General features: G+C 43.9%; 2 protein-coding genes across 5 annotated transcripts in view; both read right to left on the reverse strand.

Moving 5' to 3' along the window:
* LOC110510945 (uncharacterized) overlaps positions 1 to 20,041 on the reverse strand; it is a 43,369-nt gene that overhangs the window by 18,958 nt on the left and 4,370 nt on the right. Inside the window, exons 4-10 of one of the 3 annotated variants that reach the window (XR_016488708.1) lie at positions 17,309 to 17,737; positions 16,159 to 16,575; positions 15,448 to 15,879; positions 12,245 to 12,676; positions 9,153 to 9,584; positions 8,453 to 8,869; positions 857 to 1,999 (exon numbers count right to left, since the gene is read on the reverse strand). Coding sequence is in view for 2 of the 3 variants with exons in the window: in XM_090209772.1 (XP_090065898.1) it covers positions 8,453 to 8,869; positions 9,153 to 9,584; positions 12,245 to 12,676; positions 15,448 to 15,879; positions 16,159 to 16,575; positions 17,309 to 17,737 (2,559 nt within the window). In the remaining variant the exon portion in view is untranslated. The remainder of the gene's footprint in view (positions 1 to 856; positions 2,000 to 8,452; positions 8,870 to 9,152; positions 9,585 to 12,244; positions 12,677 to 15,447; positions 15,880 to 16,158; positions 16,576 to 17,308; positions 17,738 to 20,041) is intronic. The other 2 variants (XM_090209772.1, XM_090209773.1) reach the window with 2 other exon arrangements.
* The window catches only part of LOC110513232 (uncharacterized), a 137,992-nt gene that overhangs the window by 17,597 nt on the left and 100,354 nt on the right, over positions 1 to 20,041 (reverse strand). The gene's annotated exons all lie outside the window — the stretch shown is intronic.

Here is a 20,041-nt window from a genome sequence, read left to right on the forward strand (position 1 = left end):
TTCCATCTCTCTCTCCCCCTTGTGTCTCTCTTCCATCTCCTCTCTCTCTCCCACCCCTTCTCTCTCTCTCTCTCTCTCTCTCTCTCTCTCTCTCTCTCTCTCTCTCTCTCTCTCTCTCTCTCTCTCTCTCTCTCTCTCTCTCTCTAGTGCTTTACACAGCAGCAGACTTTATTATTGTTTTCAATGCTTTTCCCTTTGAGGTTCAGCGTGGCTGGACTATCATTGCCCTGCCAGACATATTTGGGTTGACATTTTAGTTAGAAAGGGAGGTTTCTAGGCAGTTTATTGTGTCTTGTTATTTGAACTGTATATATGTGGTACTCATGCATGTGGCCCAGAAGATTGTGGACATTTTAAGGCCTTTGTTTGTCTATGACCCCCCACCATTCATACCCTCTGCAGTCCTCCACTGGGAGGTAATACAGATTACTGCAAATCCTCTCATGTTGATGACTGGGTTCTTTCTTGTAAATTGTTTCTAGGAAGTTGTTGTTAAATTGCTCTGCCATCATTATTGTATGAGGTATTATTGGTGGGGTCCCCTGTGCTGTGATGGGTGTTTTATATGGTGTGTCTTATCTTTCCTCTCCACTGGCTATCTGGCTAACAGGCTACACTCTAGACAGTCTCTTCTGCTGATGTGTGTGTGTCTGGTAGTGGGTCTCTATCCTACTCTTTTCCTTTCTGCAGGGTTAATACCTGCCTGGCGTCACAAGAAAATCTTTACCTTTACCCCTCTCTAACAATACTGCTACAACATTTACCAACACTTGAAGTTTTATATGTCAAATGTTTCTACAAGATAATAACCACTAGCATCACATAATCACTAACCACCACACATGTTCAGACTCACCTCAGCTGTGAGATGTAAGGAGACACTGAAGGAAACTCCTCACTTCACTCTCTTCATCTGACCAGCTCTTAAGCTCTACTGGTTTCTTCTCTGGTTGGAGTTTCAGCACTTCTAGGAGGAGGGAGGCCTTTCTCTTTTCTGAGGTCTATGGACCAGACTGCAGGCCTGGCTGACTGGTAAACTGGCTGTAATGCTGGGGAAGGACACTCCTGCCTGTTTGAGTCTCATAGTCCTTCACATGTGAGCACACATCCAGCAGGAAATCATCTTTCCGGTTGTGATGTATTTTAGACAGTGACAACACTTTCTCTACAGTTGTTTGTATGGTTTCTCTCTCATGGAGAGCTGCTTGAAGGCACAGATTCAGTAGGAATGTCCTCTCTCTCTTTGTCCTCTCTTCAGGGGATCTTCTCTGATCTGTGTGGAGAAAACTGCAAGAACAGTTTAACAACAAATAGATTAATATGTGAGAGATATGATATGCATTTCTGATGGTCACATTATGGTGGGTAAAATACAATGACTATCTTTGAAACTCAACATTCACTTCAATTGTTCCTTAAAATCATGACTACAAAGACTGCATATTTTCCAAACAGTATGTGTATATTTAATTATTAAGTTACTGCAGAAAGCTACAAGCATCATCTCTAAGGGAAATACAGGGACAGACAACTACAACCCCTGAAAATGTATTTATCCAACTCACCTGAGCTGTGAGATGTAGGGGAGACACTGAAGGAAACTCCTCACTTCACTCCTCTTCATCTGACCAGCTCTTCAGCTCTACTGGTTTCTTCTCTGTTTGGAGTTTCAGCACTTTTAGGAGGAGAGAGGCCTTTCTCTCTGAGAGGTCTATGGACCAGACTGCAGGAGCTGACTGGAAAACTGGCTGTAATGCTGGAAGGAAACTCCTGCCTGTTTGAGTCTCATAGTCCTTCACATGTGAGTACAGATCCAGCAGGAAATTACTCTGTTGAGAATTGTCTCCATTGAGAAAAGGAAAGGTTCTGTAAGTCCACACTGATGATACCAGCTTCAGTGTCTTCTCTCCTGTCTGCTCCTCCCACTCTGCTGCTTGAGACAGGAGATCCACCAGGAACTTGATCTGCTTTGTAGGGATCAGACCTCCATGGATGGAAACTGCAACAAGGACAGTAACAGCTGATTCAGACATGGATGAACACACTAAACCAGTCATAGTTAAAGATATATGAAGTAGTTAAACATTTACATAATGTGATTTGGTTATATGTTAAAGTATTTAATTTGAGACGTTCACATGATTTATCTGTGACATTTAGTAATGCAACATTATGTATCTGTGACATTTAGTAATGCAACATTATCTATCTGTGACATTTAGTAATGCATCATTAGTTATGTCAGGAAATGGGCTGATAAATGTCCCCAGATTCACCAACATGTGTAGTTTTATACGGAACTTTTCCACTGTGTGCTGCCACTTTGCATCAGCAGTCAGAAAGGAGACTCTCTGGGGGCAGTTTGATAGTGGTGATGCTGCACAACTCTGGTTTATTTTCTCTCTCTCTCTCTCTCTCTCTCTCTCTCTCTCTCTCTCTCTCTCTCTCTCTCTCCTCTCTCTCTCTCTCTCTCTCTCTCTCTCTCTCTCTCTCTCTCTCTCTCTCTCTCTCTCTCTCTAATTCAAGGGGCTTTATTGTCATGGGGAACATATGTAAACATTGCCACAGCTAGTGAGGTAGATAGATACAAAAGTGAAATAAACAATAAAAATGAACAGTAAACATTACACTCACAGAAGTTTCAAAAGAATAAAGACATTACAAATGTCATATTATGTATTTAACTTCTTCAAGATAGGGGGCGCTCTTAATTTTTGGATAAAAAACATTCCCGTTTTAAACAAGATATTTTGTCACGAAAAGATGCTCGACTATGCATGTAATTGACAGCTTTGGGAAGAAAAAACTCTGACGTTTCCAAAACTGCAAAGATATTATCTGTGAGTGCCCCAGAACTAATGCTACAGGCGAAACCAAGATGAAATTTCATACAGGAAATGGTCCAGATTTTTGAATGCCCTGTGTTCCAATGTCTCCTTATATGGCTGTGAATGCGCCAGGCATGAGCCTGCACTTTCTGTCGTTTCCCCAGGTGTTGGCATTGTGACGTATTTGTAGGCATATCATTGGAAGATTGACCATAAGAGACTACATTTACCAGCTGTCCGCCCGGTGTCCTCCGTCAAAATTATTGCGTAATCTCCAGGTCCATGCGCGTTCCATTTTCTTCAGAGGAGAAAGTCAACTGCCACGAATGATTTATCATCGATAGATATGTGAAAAACACCTTGAGGGTTGATTCTAAACAACGTTTGCCATGTTTCTGTCGATATTATGGAGTTAATTTGGAAGGCAAGTTTGCATTGTAATGACTTAATTTTCGGGTTTTTTCTTACCCAAACGTTATGAACAAAACGGAGCGATTGTTACACAAATAATATTTTTGGAAAAACTGAACATTTGCTATCTAACTGAGAGTCTCCTCATCCAAAACATCTGAAGTTCTTCAAAGGTAAATTATTTTATTTGAATGCTTCTCTTGTTTTTGTGAAAATGTTGCACGCTGAATGCTAGGCTTAATGGTATGCTAGCTATGAATACTCTTACACAAATGCTTGTTTAGCTATGGTTCAGAAGCATATTTTGAAAATCTGAGATGACAGTGTTGTTAACAAAAGGCTAAGCTTGAGAGCTAATATATTTATTTAATTTCATTTGCGATTTTCATGAATAGTTAACGTTGCGCTATGGTAATGAGCTTGTAGGATATAATTACGCTATAATTAATCCCGGATACGGGATTGCTCGTCGCAACAGGTTAAGCAGTGTTGTAACGATGTACAAATAGTTAACCTCTTAGTGATCCCAAATTCAAAAACAGAAATACTCATAATAATAATTCATAAATCATACAAGTGTTAAACATGGGTTTAAAGAGGAACTTCTTGTTAATCCAGCCACAGTGTCAGATTTCAAAAAGGCTTTACGGCAAAAGCAAACCATGCTATTTTCTAAGGACAGCACCCCATCAAACAAACACATGACAATCATATTTCAACCCGCCAGGCTCGACACAGAACTCAGAAATAACGATATAATTCATACCTTTGAAGATCCTCTTCTGTCTGGCACTCCAATATGTCCATTAAACATCACAAATGGTCCTTTTGTTCGATAAATTCTGTCCTTTATATCCCCAAAATGTCAATTTATTTGGCGCGTTTGATTCAGAAAATACACCGGTTCCAACTCGCACAACATGACGACAAAGTATCTAATAAGTTACCTGTAAACTTGATCCAAACATTTCAAACAACTTTCCTAATCCAACTTTAGGTATTTTTAAACGTAAATAATCAATCAAATTTAAGAACGGAATAAACTGTGTTCAATACCGGACAAAAACAAAGTGGAGCGTCCCCAACCACAACAGTACACTTGGCTATCCACCCAGATAGGAAATGGCTGCTTCTTCATTTCTCAAAGGAAAAACATCAACCAATTTCTAAAGACTGTTGACATCTAGTGGAAGCGATAGGAACTGCAGCAAGTGCCTTAAAATCTACAATCCTACAGTGGTCAGGCATTCTGCCACTGTGTACTCTCTGTTTAAGGTCAAATAGCATTCTAGTTTGCTCTGTTTTTTGTTAATTCTTTCCAATGTGTCAAGTAATTATCTTTTTGTTTTCTCATGATTTGGTTGGGTCTAATTGTGTTGCTGTCCTGGCGCTCTGTGGGGTATGTTTGTGTTTGTCCCAGTACCAGCTTGCTTAGGGGACTCTTCTCCAGGTTCATCTCTCTGTAGGTGATGGCTTCGTTGTGGAAGTATTGGGAATCGCTTCCTTTTAGGTGGTTGTAGATTTTAACTTCTCTTTTATGGATTTTGATAATTAGCAGGTATCGGCCTAATTCTGTTCTGCATGTATTATTTGGTGTTTTATGTTGTACACGGAGGATATTTTTGCAGAATTCTGCATGCATTGTCTCAATTTGGTATTTGTCCCATTTTGTGAATTATTGGTTGATGAGCGGACCCCAGATACAATGGATGCAATGGGTTCTATAACTGATTAAGTATTTTTAGCCAGATTCTAATTGGTATGTTACATTTTATGTTCCTTTTGATGAGATAGAAAGCCCTTCTTGCCTTGTCTCTCAGATCGATCACAGCTTTGTGGAAGTTACCTGTGGCACTGATGTTTAAGACGAGGTATGTATAGTTTTTTGTGTGCTCTAGGGCAACGGTGTCTAGATGGAATTTGTATTTGTGGTCCTGGCGACTGGACCTTTTTTGGAACATCATTACTTTGGTCTTACTGAGATATACTGTCAGGGCCCAGGTCTGACAGCATTTATGCAGACTATCTACGTGCTGCTGTAGGCCGTCCTTGGTTGGTGACAGAAGCACCAGATCATCAGCAAACAGTAGACGTTTGACTTCAGATTCTAGTAGGGTGAGGCCAGGTGCTGCAGACTGTTCTAGTACCCTCGCCAATTAGTTGATATATATATATGTTGAAGAGGGTGGGGCTTAAGCTGCATCCCTGTCTCACCCCACGGCCCTGTGGAAAGAAATGTGTGTTTTTTGCCTATTTTAACTGCACACTTGTTGTTTGTGTACATGGATTTTATAATGTCGCATGTTTTTCCCAACACCACTTTCCATCAATTTGTATTGCAGACCCTCATGGCAAATTGAATCAACGGCTTTTTTTGAAATCAACAAAGCATGAGAAGACTTTGCCTTTTTTTTTGTTTGTTTGCTTGTCGATTAGGGTGTGCAGGGTGAATACATGGTCTGTTGTACGGTAATTTGGTAAAAAGCCAATTTGCCATTTTCTCAGTACATTGTTTTCACTGAGGAAATGTACGAGTCTTCTGTTAATGATAATGCATAGGATTTTCCCAAGGTTGCTGTTGACGCATATTGGCACTAGCATCTATTGGAAAAGTGGTTTATCCATACATCTCCATTTTGGATAGGTAATTCTTCATGTTGTTATGTGTTTAGTGTTTTCCAATTTTCCCAGAAGTGGTTAGATTCTATGGATTCTTCAATTACATTGAGCTGATTTCTGAAGTGCTGTTCTTCTTTTTCCGTAGTGTATTTCTGTATTGTTTTAGTGACTCACCATAGTGAAGGCGTAGACTCAGGTTTTCCGGGTCTCTATGCTTTTGTTTGGACAGGTTTCTCAATTTCTTTCTTAGATTTTTGCATTCTTCATCAAACCATTTGTCATTGTTGTTCATTTTCTTCGGTTTTCTAATTGAGATTTTTAGATTTGATAGGGAAGCTGAGAGGTCGAATATACTGTTAAGATTTTCTACTGCCAAGTTTACACCTTCACTATTACAGTGGAACATTTTACCCAGGAAATTGTCTATAAGGGATTGAATTTGTTGTTGCCTAATTGTTTTTTGGTAGGTTTCCAAACTGCATTCCTTCCATCTATAGCATTTCTTAATGTTACTCAGTTCCTTTGGCTTTGATGCCTCATGATTGAGTATTGCTCTGTTCAAGTAGAATGTGATTTTGCTGTGATCTGATAGGGGTGTCAGTGGCTGACTGTGAACGCTCTGAGAGACTCTGGGTTGAGGTCAGTGATGAAGTAGTCTACAGTAGTCTACAGTACTACTGCCAAGAGATGAGATTGAGGTGTACCTACCATAGGAGTCCCCTCGATGCCTACCATTGACTATGTACATACCCAGCGTGCGACAGAGCTGCAGTAGATGTGACCCGCTTTTGTTGGTTGTGTTGTCATAGTTGTGTCTAGGGGGGCATATGTGGGAGGGAATGCTGTCACCTGCAGGCAGGTGTTTGTCCCCCTGTGTGCTGAGGGTGTCAGGTTCTTGTCCTGTTCTGGCATTTAGGTCACCACAGACCAGTACATGTCCCTGGGCCTGGAAACTATTGATCTCCCACTTTAGGATGTAGAAGCTGTCTTCATTAAAGTATGGGGATTCTAGTGGGGGGATATAGGTAGCACACAGGAGGACATTTTTCTCTGTTAAGATAATTTCCTTTTGAATTTCTAGCCAAATGTAAAATGTCCTGTTTTGATTAATTTAATGGAGTGAGTTCGGTCTGCTCTATACCAAATTAGCATACCCCCCCTGAGTCACTTCCCTGTTTCACACCTGGTAGTTTGGTGGATGGGACTACCAGCTCTCTGTAACCTAGAGGGCAACCAGTGGGCCTGTCTCCTTTATATCAGGTTTCTTGTAGGATGACACTGTCTGTATTACCGATTTCTTTGATGAAGTCCATGTTCCTGCTCTTCAGGCCAAAGGCAGATGACCTCAGGCCTTGGATATTCAAGGATGAGATAGTGAAGGCTTTGAGTTCCATAAAGTGTCCAATGTTGTCGGTTTTATGGTTTGGCCTCAGGCCAGTAAGTGTGAGCAGAGCCCGCTGAGCATCTGGTACATGCCATTGGCTTGGGCTAGTGTAAGAGTGGAGGTTGGGCCCGCTCACAGCCTGGGCGTATCTGTGACTTCCATGTTTCAGGCCCTCTTTGCGGGGGTAGGGTGCATGGGGTGGGCAGGAGGGGCATAGGTCTGATCTGAGGGGGCCTAAATGGGGTGTGGGCATGGTTGACTTGGGGGGTGTTGATTGGTTGGAGTGAGGATGTGGCTGATGGTGCTGGGAGGGTGTCTCACTGGTCTGGGCAGGGTGTCTATTGATCTGTTGCTCCTGTGTGAAGTGTTGGGGATACGTTTGAGAGCGATGTCCTTTAGAGTCCGGGCAAAGGTGGGCACTGCTGCCTTGTAGAGGTGGACCTGGTCATAGAGGCTGTTCAAGTCCAGGGTGGAGTGGTGGGCACTACTGCCTTGTAGAGGTGGACCTGGTCATAGAGGCTGTTCAAGTCCAGGGTGGACCTGGTCATAGAGGCTGTTCAAGTCCAGGGTGGACCTGGTCATAGAGGCTGTTCAAGTCCAGGGTGGACCTGGTCATAGAGGCTGTTCAAGTCCAGGGTGGAGTGGTGGGCCAGGAAAACATTTGGTTTTGAGGCACAGTCACGGGAAATACTTGCGTGGCAGAGTGGAAGTCTTTTCGTCATTCCGTGGTAGCGTCTCTCTCTCTCTCCTCGTTCTCTCTTTCCTCGTTCTCTCTTTCCTCGCTCTCTCTCTCTCTTTCTCTCTCAATGAAAACCATTGTATCAATATGCCAAAGCAACAATGTATACAATATATGTAATACAATTATAAACAATAATATAAAATGGCAGTAAATAATAAAACATTAACAATAAAATGGTAACAGTCAATAGTAGAATGTAATGTAATAAATATAAATATGGAAAATGAAACTATAGATAACGGTCATCTTCACTCTCTTACATCTCTCTCTCCTCGCTCTCCCCCCCCTCCCACCTCTCTCCGTTCATCTCTCTCTCGTCCCCTCTCTCTTCCCTTTTCTTTCTCTCTCTCTCGCTTCCTACTACTACAAGATTTACCAACAATTGAAGTTTAATATGTCAAATGTTTCTACAAGATAATAACCACTAGCATCACATAATCACTAACCACCACACATGCTCAGACTCACCTCAGCTGTGAGATGTAGGGCAGACACTGAAGGAAACTCCTCACTTCACTCTCTTCATCTGACCAGCCCTTCAGCTCTACTGGTTTCTTCTCTGGTCGGAGTTTCAGCACTTCTAGGAGGAGGTAGGCCTTTCTCTCTGAGAGGTCTATGGACCAGACTGCAGGAGATGACAGGTAAACTGGCTGTGATGCTGGAAGGACACTCCTGCCTGTTTGAGTCTCATAGTCCTTCACATGTGAGTACAGATCCAGCAGGAAATCACATTTCTGAAAGCGATATACTTTAGACAGTGACAACATTTTCTGAACAGTTGTTTGTATGGTTCCTCTCTCATGGATAACTGCTTGAAGACACAGATTCAGTAGGAATGTCTTCTCTCTCTTTCTTGTCTCTATATTATGCTTCAGTAGAGGAAATCTGAACAAACAGTTTAAAACACAGATGATAAACAGGTGAGTGACGAGGACTGATATGAGTAACAGGGTTGGGGAACTGAAAACTAATAGCACCACATGACTCCATCTTTTAAAACAATACAACTATAAATTGGAAATTTGTTCAATTTAAATCCCTAGTGAATTAGAGTTTCTACAGCTTCTTCATATGTGCATGTATTAACAAGATAAAGACAGTGTAAAACATGAATACTATCTACACCAGGTCAGTGATATATGGACTCTTGTTGGATAAACTCACTCACCTCAGCTGTGAGATGTGGGGCAGACACTGAAGGAAACTCCTCACTTCACTCTCTTCATCTGACCAGCCCTTCAGCTCTACTGGTTTCTTCTCTGGTTGGAGTTTCAGCACTTCTAGGAGGAGGGAGGCCTTTCTCTCTGAGAGGTCTATGGACCAGACTGCAGGAGCTGACTGGTAAACTGGCTGTAATGCTGGAAGGAAACTCTTGCCTGTTTGAGTCTCATAGTCCTTCACATGTGAGAACAGATCAATCAGGAAATCACTCTGTTCAGAACTGTCTCCATAGGGAAAAGGAAAGGTGCTGTAAGTCCACACTGATGATACCAGCTTCAGTGTCTTCTCTCCTGTCTGCTCCTCCCACTCTGCTGCTTGAGACAGGAGATCCACCAGGAACTTGATCTGCTTTGAGGGAACAGACCTCCATGGACAGAAACTGCAACAAGGACAGTAACAGCTGATTCAGACATGGATGAACACATGAAACCAGTCATAGATAAAGATATACCAATCAGAAAGGAGGCTCTCTGGGGGGCAGTTTGATAGTGGTGATGCTGCACAACCTTGGTTTATTCTCTCTTCCCTCTCTCTCTTCTCTCTCCTCTTGCTCTCTTCCTCTGATCCCTTTCTCTCTATCTCTCTATTCCCGCTCTTCCCTCTTCCTCTTGTCTCTCTCCCTCTTCCCTCTCTCTCACTCTTCCCTCTCTCTCACACTTTCCCTCTTCCCTCTCTCCCTCTCCCCCGTCTCTCTCTCTCTTCCCCCTATCTTCCCTTACTCTCTCTTCTCTCTCCTCTCTCCCCTCTCTCTTCCTCTCCATCTTAACTTTCCCCTCTCTCTTACCTCTCCCCTCTCTCTCTCTTACCTCTCCTCTCACTTCCCTCTACCCCTTTTCTCTCTTTCTACCCCCTCACTCTCTCGTCACTCTCTCTTTCTTCGCACTCTCTCTTCCCCCTCTCTCTCTCTTCCCTCTCGCTCTCTCCCCTCTCTCTTTCCTCACCTCTCTCCTCCCTATCTTCCCTCTCTTTCCTCTATTCACTCCTTCTTCTTTCTCTTCACTCCTTCTTTCTCTTCCCTCCCTCTTCTTTCACTTCCCTCCTCTTCTTCCCTCTCTCTCTCGTCCCTCTCTCTCTCTCGTCCCTCTCTCTCTCGTCCCTCTCTCTCTCTCTCTCGTCCCTCTCTCTCTCTCGTCTCTCTCTCTCTCGTCCCGCTCTCTCTCTCTCGTCCCGCTCTCTCGTCCCGCTCTCTCTCTCGTCCCTCTCTCTCTCTCGTCCCTCTCTCTCTCTCGTCCCTCTCTCTCTCTCGTCCCTCTCCCTCTCTCATACATCCCTCTCTCTCGTCCCTCTCTCTCTCTCCCTCTCTCGTCCCTCTCTCGACCCTCTCTCTCTCTCGTCCCTCTATCGTCCCTCTCTCTCTTCCATCTCTTCTCTCTCTCCCCCTCTCTCTCTCTCTCTCTTCCCTCTCTCTCTCTCTCTCTCCTCTCTATCCCCCTTGTCTCTCTCTTCCCTCTCCTCTCTCTCTTTCCTCTCCTCTCTCTCTCCCACCCCTTCCCTCTCTTCTCCCTCTCTCTCTTCCCTCTCTCTTATCCCCCTCTCTCTCTCTCTCATCTCTCTCTCTCCCCCTCTCTCATCTCTCTCTCGTCCCTCTCTCTCTCTCTTCTCTCTCTCTCTCTCTTCCCTCTCTCTCTCTCTCTTCCCTCTCTCTCTCTCTCTTCCCTCTCTCTCTCTCATCTCTCTCTCTCTCTCATCTCTCTCTCTCTCTCTCTCATCTCTCTCTCTCCCCCTCTCTCATCTCTCTCTCCCCCTCTCTCATCTCTCTCTCGTCCCTCTCTCTCTCTCTTCTCTCTCTTCCCTCTCTCTCTTCTCTCTCTCTCTCTTCCCTCTCTCTCTTCTCTCTCTCTCTCTTCCCTCTCTCTCTTCTCTCTCTCTCTCTTCCCTCTCTCTCTCTCTCTCTCTCCCCCTCTCTCATCTCTCTCTCTCCCCCTCTCTCATCCCTCTCTCTCTCTCTCTCCCCCTCTCTCATCCCTCTCTCTCTCTCTTCCCTCTCTCTCTCTCTTCCCTCTATTCATCCCTCTCTCTCTCTCTCTTCGCTCTATTCATCCCTCTCTCTCTCTCTCTCCCCCTCTCTCTCTCTCTTCTCTCTTCCGTCTCTCCCCCTCTCTCTCTCTCTTCTCTCTTCCGTCTCTCCCCCTCTCTCTCTCTCTTCTCTCTTCCGTCTCTCTCTCTCTCTCTCTCTCTCTCTCTCTCTCTCTCTCTCTCTCTCTCTCTCTCTCTCTCTCTCTCTCTCTCTCTCTCTCTCTCTCTCTCTCTCTCTCTCTCTCTCTCTCTCTCTCTCTCTCTCTCTCTCTCTCTCTCTCTCTCTCTCTCTCTCTCTCTCTCTCTCTCTAGTGCTTTACACAGCAGCAGACTTTATTATTGTTTTCAATGCTTTTCCCTTTGAGGTTCAGCGTGGCTGGACTATCATTGCCCTGCCAGACGTATTAGGGTTGACATTTTAGTTAAAGGGAGGTTTCTTGACAGTTTATTGTGTCTTATTATTTGAACTGTATATATGTGGTACTAATGACATGTGGCCCAGAAGATTGTGGACATTTTAAGGACTTTGTTTGTCTATGACCCCCCACCATTCATACCCTCTGCACTCCTCCACTGGGAGGTAATACAGATTACTGCAAATCCTCTCATGTTGATGACTGGGTTCTTTCTTGTAAATTGTTCTATGAAGTTGCCGTTAAATTGCTCTGCCATCATTATTGTATGAGGTATTATTGGTGGGGTTCCCCCTGTGCTGTGATGGGTGTTTTATATGGTGTGTCTTATCTTTCCTCTCCACTGGCTATCTGGCTAACAGGCTACACTCTAGACAGTCTCTTCTGCTGATGTGTGTGTGTCTGGTAGTGGGTCTCTCTCTATCATACTCTTTTCCTTTCTACAGGGTTAATACCTGCCTGGCGCCCCAACAAAATCTTTACCTTTACCCCTATCTAACAATACTGCTACAAGATTTACCAACAGTTGAAGTTTTATTTGTCAAATGTTTCTACAAGATAATAACCACTAGCATCACATAATCACTAACCACCACATGTTCAGACTCACCTCAGCTGTGAGATGTAGGGCAGACACTGAAGGAAACTCCTCACTTCACTCTCTTCATCTGACCAGCTCTTAAGCTCTACTGGTTTCTTCTCTGGTTGGAGTTTCAGCACTTCTAGGAGGAGGGAGGCCTTTCTCTCTGAGAGGACTATGGACCAGATAGCAGGACTGGCTGACTGGTAAACTGTCTGTAATGCTGGAAGGACCCTCCTGCCTGTTTGAGTCTCATAGCCCTTCACATGTGAGAACAGATCCAGCAGGAAATCACATTTCTGGTTGTGATTTACTTTAGACAGTGACAACACTTTCTCTACAGTTGTTTGTATGGTTTCTCTCTCATGGAGAGCTGCTTGAAGGCACAGATTCAGTAGGAATGTCCTCTCTCTCTTTGTCCTCTCTTCAGGGGATCTTCTCTGATCCTGTGGTGGAGTAAAACTGCAAGAACAGTTTAACAACAAATAGATTAATATGTGAGAGATATGATATGCATTTCTGATGGTCACATTATGGAGGGTAAAATACAATGACTATCTTTCTAAACTCAACATTCACTTCAATTGTTCCTTAAAATCATGACTACAAAGACTGCATATTTTCCAAACAGTATGTGTATATTTAATTATTAAGTTACTGCAGAAAGCTACAAGCATCATCTCTAAAGGGAAATACAGGGATAGACAACTACAACCCCTGAAATGTCTCTCTCTAACTTTCTCTTTCTCTTACTTCACTCTCTCTCTCTTCCCTCTCGCTCTCTCTCTCTCTTCCCTCTCGCTCTCTCTCTCTCTTCCCTCTCGCTCTCTCTCTCTTCCCTCTCGCTCTCTCTCTTCCCTCTCGCTCTCTCTTCCCTCTCACTCTCTCTCTCACTCACTATCTCTCTCACTCACTCTCCCTCGCTCTCTCTCTCACTCACTCTCCCTCGCTCTCTCTCTCACTCGCACTCTCCCTCGCTCTCTCGCTCTTCCCTCTCGCTCTCTCTCTCTCTTCCCTCTCACTTTCTCTCTCTCTCTCTTCCCTCTCACTTTCTCTCTCTCTCTCTCTATCTCGTCCCTCTCTCTCTCTCTCGTCCCTCTCTCTCTCTCTCTCTCTCGGCCCTCTCTCTCTCTCGCCCCTCTCTCGTCCCTCTCTCTCTCTCTCTCGTCCCTCTCTCTCTCTCTCGTCCCTCTCTCGCTCTCTCGTCCCTCTCTCGCTCTCTCGTCCCGCTCTCTCTCATCCCTCTCTCTCTCATCCCTCTCTCCCTCTCTCCCTCTCTTGTCTCTCCCTCCTCTCTCCCTCCTCTCTCCATCTCTCTCTCCCTCTCTCTCTCTCTCTCGTCTCTCGTCCCCCTCTCTCTCTTTCTCGTCCCTCTCTTTCTCGTCCCTCTCTCTCTCGTCCCTCTCTCTCTCGTCCCTCTCTCTCTCGTCCCTCTTTCTCTCGTCCCTCTCGTCTCTCGTCCCTCTCGTCTGTCTCTCTCTCTCTCTCTCTCTCCCTCTCTCTCTCGTCCCTCACTCTCCCTCTCTCCCTCTCTCCCCTCTCTCGTCCCTCTATCTCTCTCGTCCCTCACTCCCTCTCTCGTCCCTCTCTCGTCCCTCTCTCTCTCGTCCCTCTCTCTCTCTCGTCCCTCTCTCTCTCTCGTCCCTCTCTCTCTCTCGTCCCTCTCGTCTGTCTCTCTCTCTCTCTCGTCCCTCTCTTTCGTCCCTCCCTCTCCCTCTCTCTCTCTCCCTCTCGTCCCTCTCTCTCTCGTCCCTCTCTCTCTCTCGTCCCTCTCTCTCTCTCGTCCCTCTCGTCTCTCGTCCCTCTCTCTCTCTCGTCCCTCTCTCTCTCTCGTCCCTCTCTCTCTCGTCCCTCTCTCTCTCTCGTCCCTCTCTCTCTCGTCCCTCTCTCTCTCGTCCCTCTCGTCTCTCGTCCCTCTCGTCTGTCTCTCTCTCTCTCTCGTCCCTCTCTTTCGTCCCTCCATCTCCCTCTCTCTCTCTCTCCCTCTCGTCCCTCTCTCTCTCGTCCCTCTCGTCTCTCGTCCCTCTCTCACTCTCTTCTCTCTCCCTCTCCCAACTCTCTCTTCTCTCCCTTCCATCTCCTCTCTCCCCTCTCTCCCCCCTCTCTCTCGTCCCTCTCTCTCTCTCTCGTCCCTCTCTCGTCCCTTTCTCTCTCTCTCGTCCCCCTCTCTCTCTCTCTCTCGTCCCTCTCTCTCTCTCGTCCCTCTCTCTCTCTCTCTCTCTCTCTCGGCCCTCTCTAGCCCCTATCTCTCTCGTCCCTCTCTCTCTCGTCCCTCTCTCTCTTTCTCTCATCCCTCTCTCTCTCTCTCGTCCCTCTCTCTCTCTCGTCCCTCTCTCTCTCTCGTCCCTCTCTCTCTCGTCCCTCTCTCTCTCTCGTCCCTCTCTCTCTCCCTCTCTCTCTCACTCTCCCCCTCTCGCTCTCTCTCTCTCTCTCTCACTCTCCCTCTCTCTCTCTCTTCTCTCTCATCCCCCTCTCTCTCTCTCTCTCTCTCTCTTCTCTCTCATCCCCTCTCTCTCTCTCCAGTGCTTTACACTGCTGCAGACTTTATCAATGTTTTCAATGCTTTTCCCTTTGAGGTTCAGCGTGGCTGGACTATCATTGCCCTGCCAGACGTATTAGGGTTGACATTTTAGTTAAAGGGAGGTTTCTTGACAGTTTATTGTGTCTTATTATTTGAACTGTATATATGTGGTACTAATGACATGTGGCCCAGAAGATTGTGGACATTTTAAGGACTTTGTTTGTCTATGACCCCCCACCATTCATACCCTCTGCACTCCTCCACTGGGAGGTAATACAGATTACTGCAAATCCTCTCATGTTGATGACTGGGTTCTTTCTTGTAAATTGTTTCTAGGAAGTTGTTGTTAAATTGCTCTGCCATCATTATTGTATGAGGTATTATTGGTGGGGTTCCCCCTGTGCTGTGATGGGTGTTTTATATGGTGTGTCTTATCTTTTCTCTCCGCTGGCTATCTGGCTAACAGGCTACACTCTAGACAGTCTCTTCTGCTGATGTGTGTGTGTCTGGTAGTGGGTCTCTCTCTATCCTACTCTTTTCCTTTCTACAGGGTTAATACCTGCCTGGCGCCCCAACAAAATCTTTACCTTTACCCCTCTCTAACAATACTGCTACAAGATTTACCAACACGAAGTTTAATATGTCAAATGTTTCTACAAGATAATAACCACTAGTATCACATAATCACTAACCACCACATGTTCAGACTCACCTCAGCTGTGAGATGTAGGGCAGACACTGAAGGAAACTCCTCACTTCACTCTCTTCATCTGACCAGCCCTTCAGCTCTACTGGTTTCTTCTCTGGTTGGAGTTTCAGCACTTCTAGGAGGAGGGAGGCCTTTCTCTCTGAGAGGACTATGGACCAGATAGCAGGACTGGCTGACTGGTAAACTGTCTGTAATGCTGGAAGGACCCTCCTGCCTGTTTGAGTCTCATAGCCCTTCACATGTGAGAACAGATCCAGCAGGAAATCACATTTCTGGTTGTGATTTACTTTAGACAGTGACAACACTTTCTCTACAGTTGTTTGTATGGTTTCTCTCTCATGGAGAGCTGCTTGAAGGCACAGATTCAGTAGGAATGTCCTCTCTCTCTTTGTCCTCTCTTCAGGGGATCTTCTCTGATCCTGTGGTGGAGTAAAACTGCAAGAACAGTTTAACAACAAATAGATTAATATGTGAGAGATATGATATGCATTTCTGATGGTCACATTATGGTGGGTAAAATACAATGACTATCTTTCTAAACTCAACATTCACTTCAATTGTTCCTTAAAATCATGACTACAAAGACTGCATATTTTCCAAACAGTATGTGTATATTTAATTATTAAGTTACTGCAGAAAGCTACAAGCATCATCTCTAAAGGGAAATACAGGGACAGACAACTACAACCCCTGAAATGTATTTATCCAACTCACCTCAGCTGTGAGATGTAGGGGAGACACTGAAGGAAACTCCTCACTTCACTCTCTTCGTCTGACCAGTCCTTCAGCTCTACTGGTTTCTGCTCTGGTTGGAGTTTCAGCACTTCTAGGAGGAGGGAGGCCTTTCTCTCTGAGAGGTCTATGGACCAGACTGCAGGACTGGCTGACTGGTAAACTGGCTGTAATGCTGGAAGGACACTCCTGCCTGTTTGAGTCTCATAGTCCTTCACATGTGAGAACAGATCCAGCAGGAAATCACATTTCTGGTTGTGATATACTTTAGACAGCGACAACACTTTCTCTACAGCTGTTTGTATGGTTTCTCTCTCATGGAGAGCTGCTTGAAGACACAGATTCAGTAGGAATGTCTTCTCTCTATTTGTCCTCTTTATGTCCTTCAGTAGAGAAAATCTGTTAAAAGATTTTATGAAGATAAATGATTAAATCCGGAAACTTAACCATTAGGGAGTAGATGTTGTGTGGACCTGGGAAGAGAGGAATGTCTCATTAACTCATGTTTGAACCGACCCGGCTGTAAATCTGGTGAGACAGAGCTCTCGTATCTTGGGGAGATTGAAACTGTCAGCTGAGTGGTAATAAACTGTGGTGGGACTTCAGGAGAAAAAAGAGAGAATCCTAATGTTAGTGTGTATGTATGTGCGTAGGTTAAAATAATATTATATAAGGAACGTCTTTGTATATGCACAGCAGAGCTCTCGCTAATAAACTTGGATTTGATCAATTGTGAGCTGGGAATTCTGTCTGTTTAATTTAAGACCAGAACTTTACCACCTCTGGGTAGCAGACCGATTAAGAGAATTTACATTTATGAACATTGATTACAAAATTCTATAACAAAATCTGAACAAACAGTTTAAAACAGAGATGATAAACAGGTGAGTGATGAGGACTGATATGAGTAACAGGGTTGGGGAACTGAAAACTAATAGCACCACATGACTCCATCTTTTAAAACAATACAACTATGAATTGGAAATTTGTTCAATTTAAATCCCTAGTGAATTAGAGGTTCTACAGCTTCTTCATATGTGCATGTATTAACAAGATAAAGACAGTGTAAACCATGAATACTATCTACACCAGGTCAGTGATATATGGACTCTTGTTGGATAAACTCACTCACCTCAGCTGTGAGATGTAGGGCAGACACTGAAGGAAACTCCTCACTTCACTCTCTTCATCTGACCAGTCCTTCAGCTCTACTGGTTTCTTCCCTGGTTGGAGTTTCAGCACCTCTAGGAGGAGGGAGGCCTTTCTCTCTGAGAGGTCTATGGACCAGACTGCAGGAGCTGACTGGTAAAGTGGCTTCAATGATGGAAGGATACTCCTGGCTGTTTGATTCCTATTGTACTTCACATGAGAGTACAGATCCAGCAGGATGTCATATCTCTCAGTTTGATACACAGAGAACAGTGACAGCAGTGTGTTCACAGTTCTCTGGAATGTTTCTGTGTGATCTAGTGCTGCTTGTAGACACAAATCTAGTAGGACTGCTTTCTCTTCTGTCTCCAGTCTTTCAGGGGATCCTCTCTGATGTTGTAGAGGGGTAAACCTGTGACCCATAAAACACAAGAATGTCTATGTTCAGATAGAAGCATGGAGAATGTGACTGCTGCCTCTTTAACAGACTGAATACTGTTGTCATGTGTGTCTCTTGTGTTGTTGTAATGTCTTCTTTAAAAAATACTACCATACTAGACTGCAGACTTTACTGTAGTGTTTTGGATACTTTATTGTAGTATTCTATAGTAAAGTGAAAGTATTTGTTCATGTGGGCAGTGAAGTCTGTTCTCAATCAGGGACAGCTGTCTACCGTTGTCTCTGATTAGGAATCATACTTAGGCAGCATGTTTTCCCACCTTAGGTTGTGGGATGTTGTTTTTTTGTTCTGTGACATTTTGTTTGTTGTTTTAGTGAGAAATAAAGATCATGAACACGCTGTGTTACGAAACAGCCCTATCTGGTGCAACAAACACAGAGACAGGAACAATCACCCACAAAACCCAACACCAAACAGGCTACCTAAATATGGTTCCCAATCAGAGACAATGACTAACACCTGCCTCTGATTGAGAACCATATCAGGCCAAACACAGAAACAGATAAACTAGACACACAACATAGAATGCCCACTCAGATCACACCCTAACCAAACAAAACATAGAAACATACAAAGCAAACTATGGTCAGGGTGTGACACGCTGCACCTTGGTCAACTTCTTCCGACGAGCGATACAAGTCCAGGCATTTATATATCTATTGTAGTCATACTTTAAAAGCCTTTTCAAAATCTACATACTGCACTACAACAACAGAAACAGACATACTGCACTACAACAACAGAAACAGACATACTGCACTATAACAACAGAAACAGACATACTGCACTACAACAACAGAAACAGACATACTGCACTATAACAACAGAAACAGACATACTGCACTACAACAACAGAAACAGACATACTGCACTATAACAACAGAAACAGACATACTGCACTACAACAACAGAAACAGACATACTGCACTACAACAACAGAAACAGACATACTGCACTACAACAACAGAAACAGACATACTGCACTACAACAACAGAAACAGACATACTGCACTATAACAACAGAAACAGACATACTGCACTACACTATAACAACAGAAACAGACATACTGCACTACAACAACAGAAACAGACATACTGCACTATGACAACAGAAACAGACATACTGCACTACACTACAACAACAGAAACAGACATACTGCACTACAACAACAGAAACAGACATACTGCACTACACTACAACAACAGAAACAGACATACTGCACTACAACAACAGAAACAGACATACTGCACTACAACAACAGAAACAGACATACTGCACTATAACAACAGAAACAGACATACTGCACTACACTACAACAACAGAAACAGACATACTGCACTATAACAACAGAAACAGACATACTGCACTACACTATAACAACAGAAACAGACATACTGCACTACAACAACAGAAACAGACATACTGCACTACAACAACAGAAACAGACATACTGCACTACAACAACAGAAACAGACATACTGCACTATAACAACAGAAACAGACATACTGCACTACAGCAACAGAAACAGACATACTGCACTACACTATAACAACAGAAACAGACATACTGCACTATAACAACAGAAACAGACATACTGCACTACAGCAACAGAAACAGACATACTGCACTACAACAACAGAAACAGACATACTGCACTATAACAACAGAAACAGACATACTGCACTACAGCAACAGAAACAGACATACTGCACTACACTATAACAACAGAAACAGACATACTGCACTATAACAACAGAAACAGACATACTGCACTACAGCAACAGAAACAGACATACTGCACTATAACAACAGAAACAGACATACTGCACTACAACAACAGAAACAGACATACTGCACTATGACAACAGAAACAGACATACTGCACTACAACAACAGAAACAGACATACTGCACTACACTATAACAACAGAAACAGACATACTGCACTACACTATAACAACAGAAACAGACATACTGCACTACAACAACAGAAACAGACATACTGCACTACAACAACAGAAACAGACATACTGCACTACACTACAACAACAGAAACAGACATACTGCACTATGACAACAGAAACAGACATACTGCACTACAGCAACAGAAACAGACATACTGCACTACAACAACAGAAACAGACATACTGCACTATAACAACAGAAACAGACATACTGCACTACACTATAACAACAGAAACAGACATACTGCACTACACTACAACAACAGAAACAGACATACTGCACTATGACAA

The sequence above is a fragment of the Oncorhynchus mykiss genome, chromosome 19 (genome assembly GCF_057628025.1).
Source record: "Oncorhynchus mykiss isolate SJ-2025 chromosome 19, ASM5762802v1, whole genome shotgun sequence".
Classification (NCBI taxonomy): domain Eukaryota; kingdom Metazoa; phylum Chordata; class Actinopteri; order Salmoniformes; family Salmonidae; genus Oncorhynchus; species Oncorhynchus mykiss.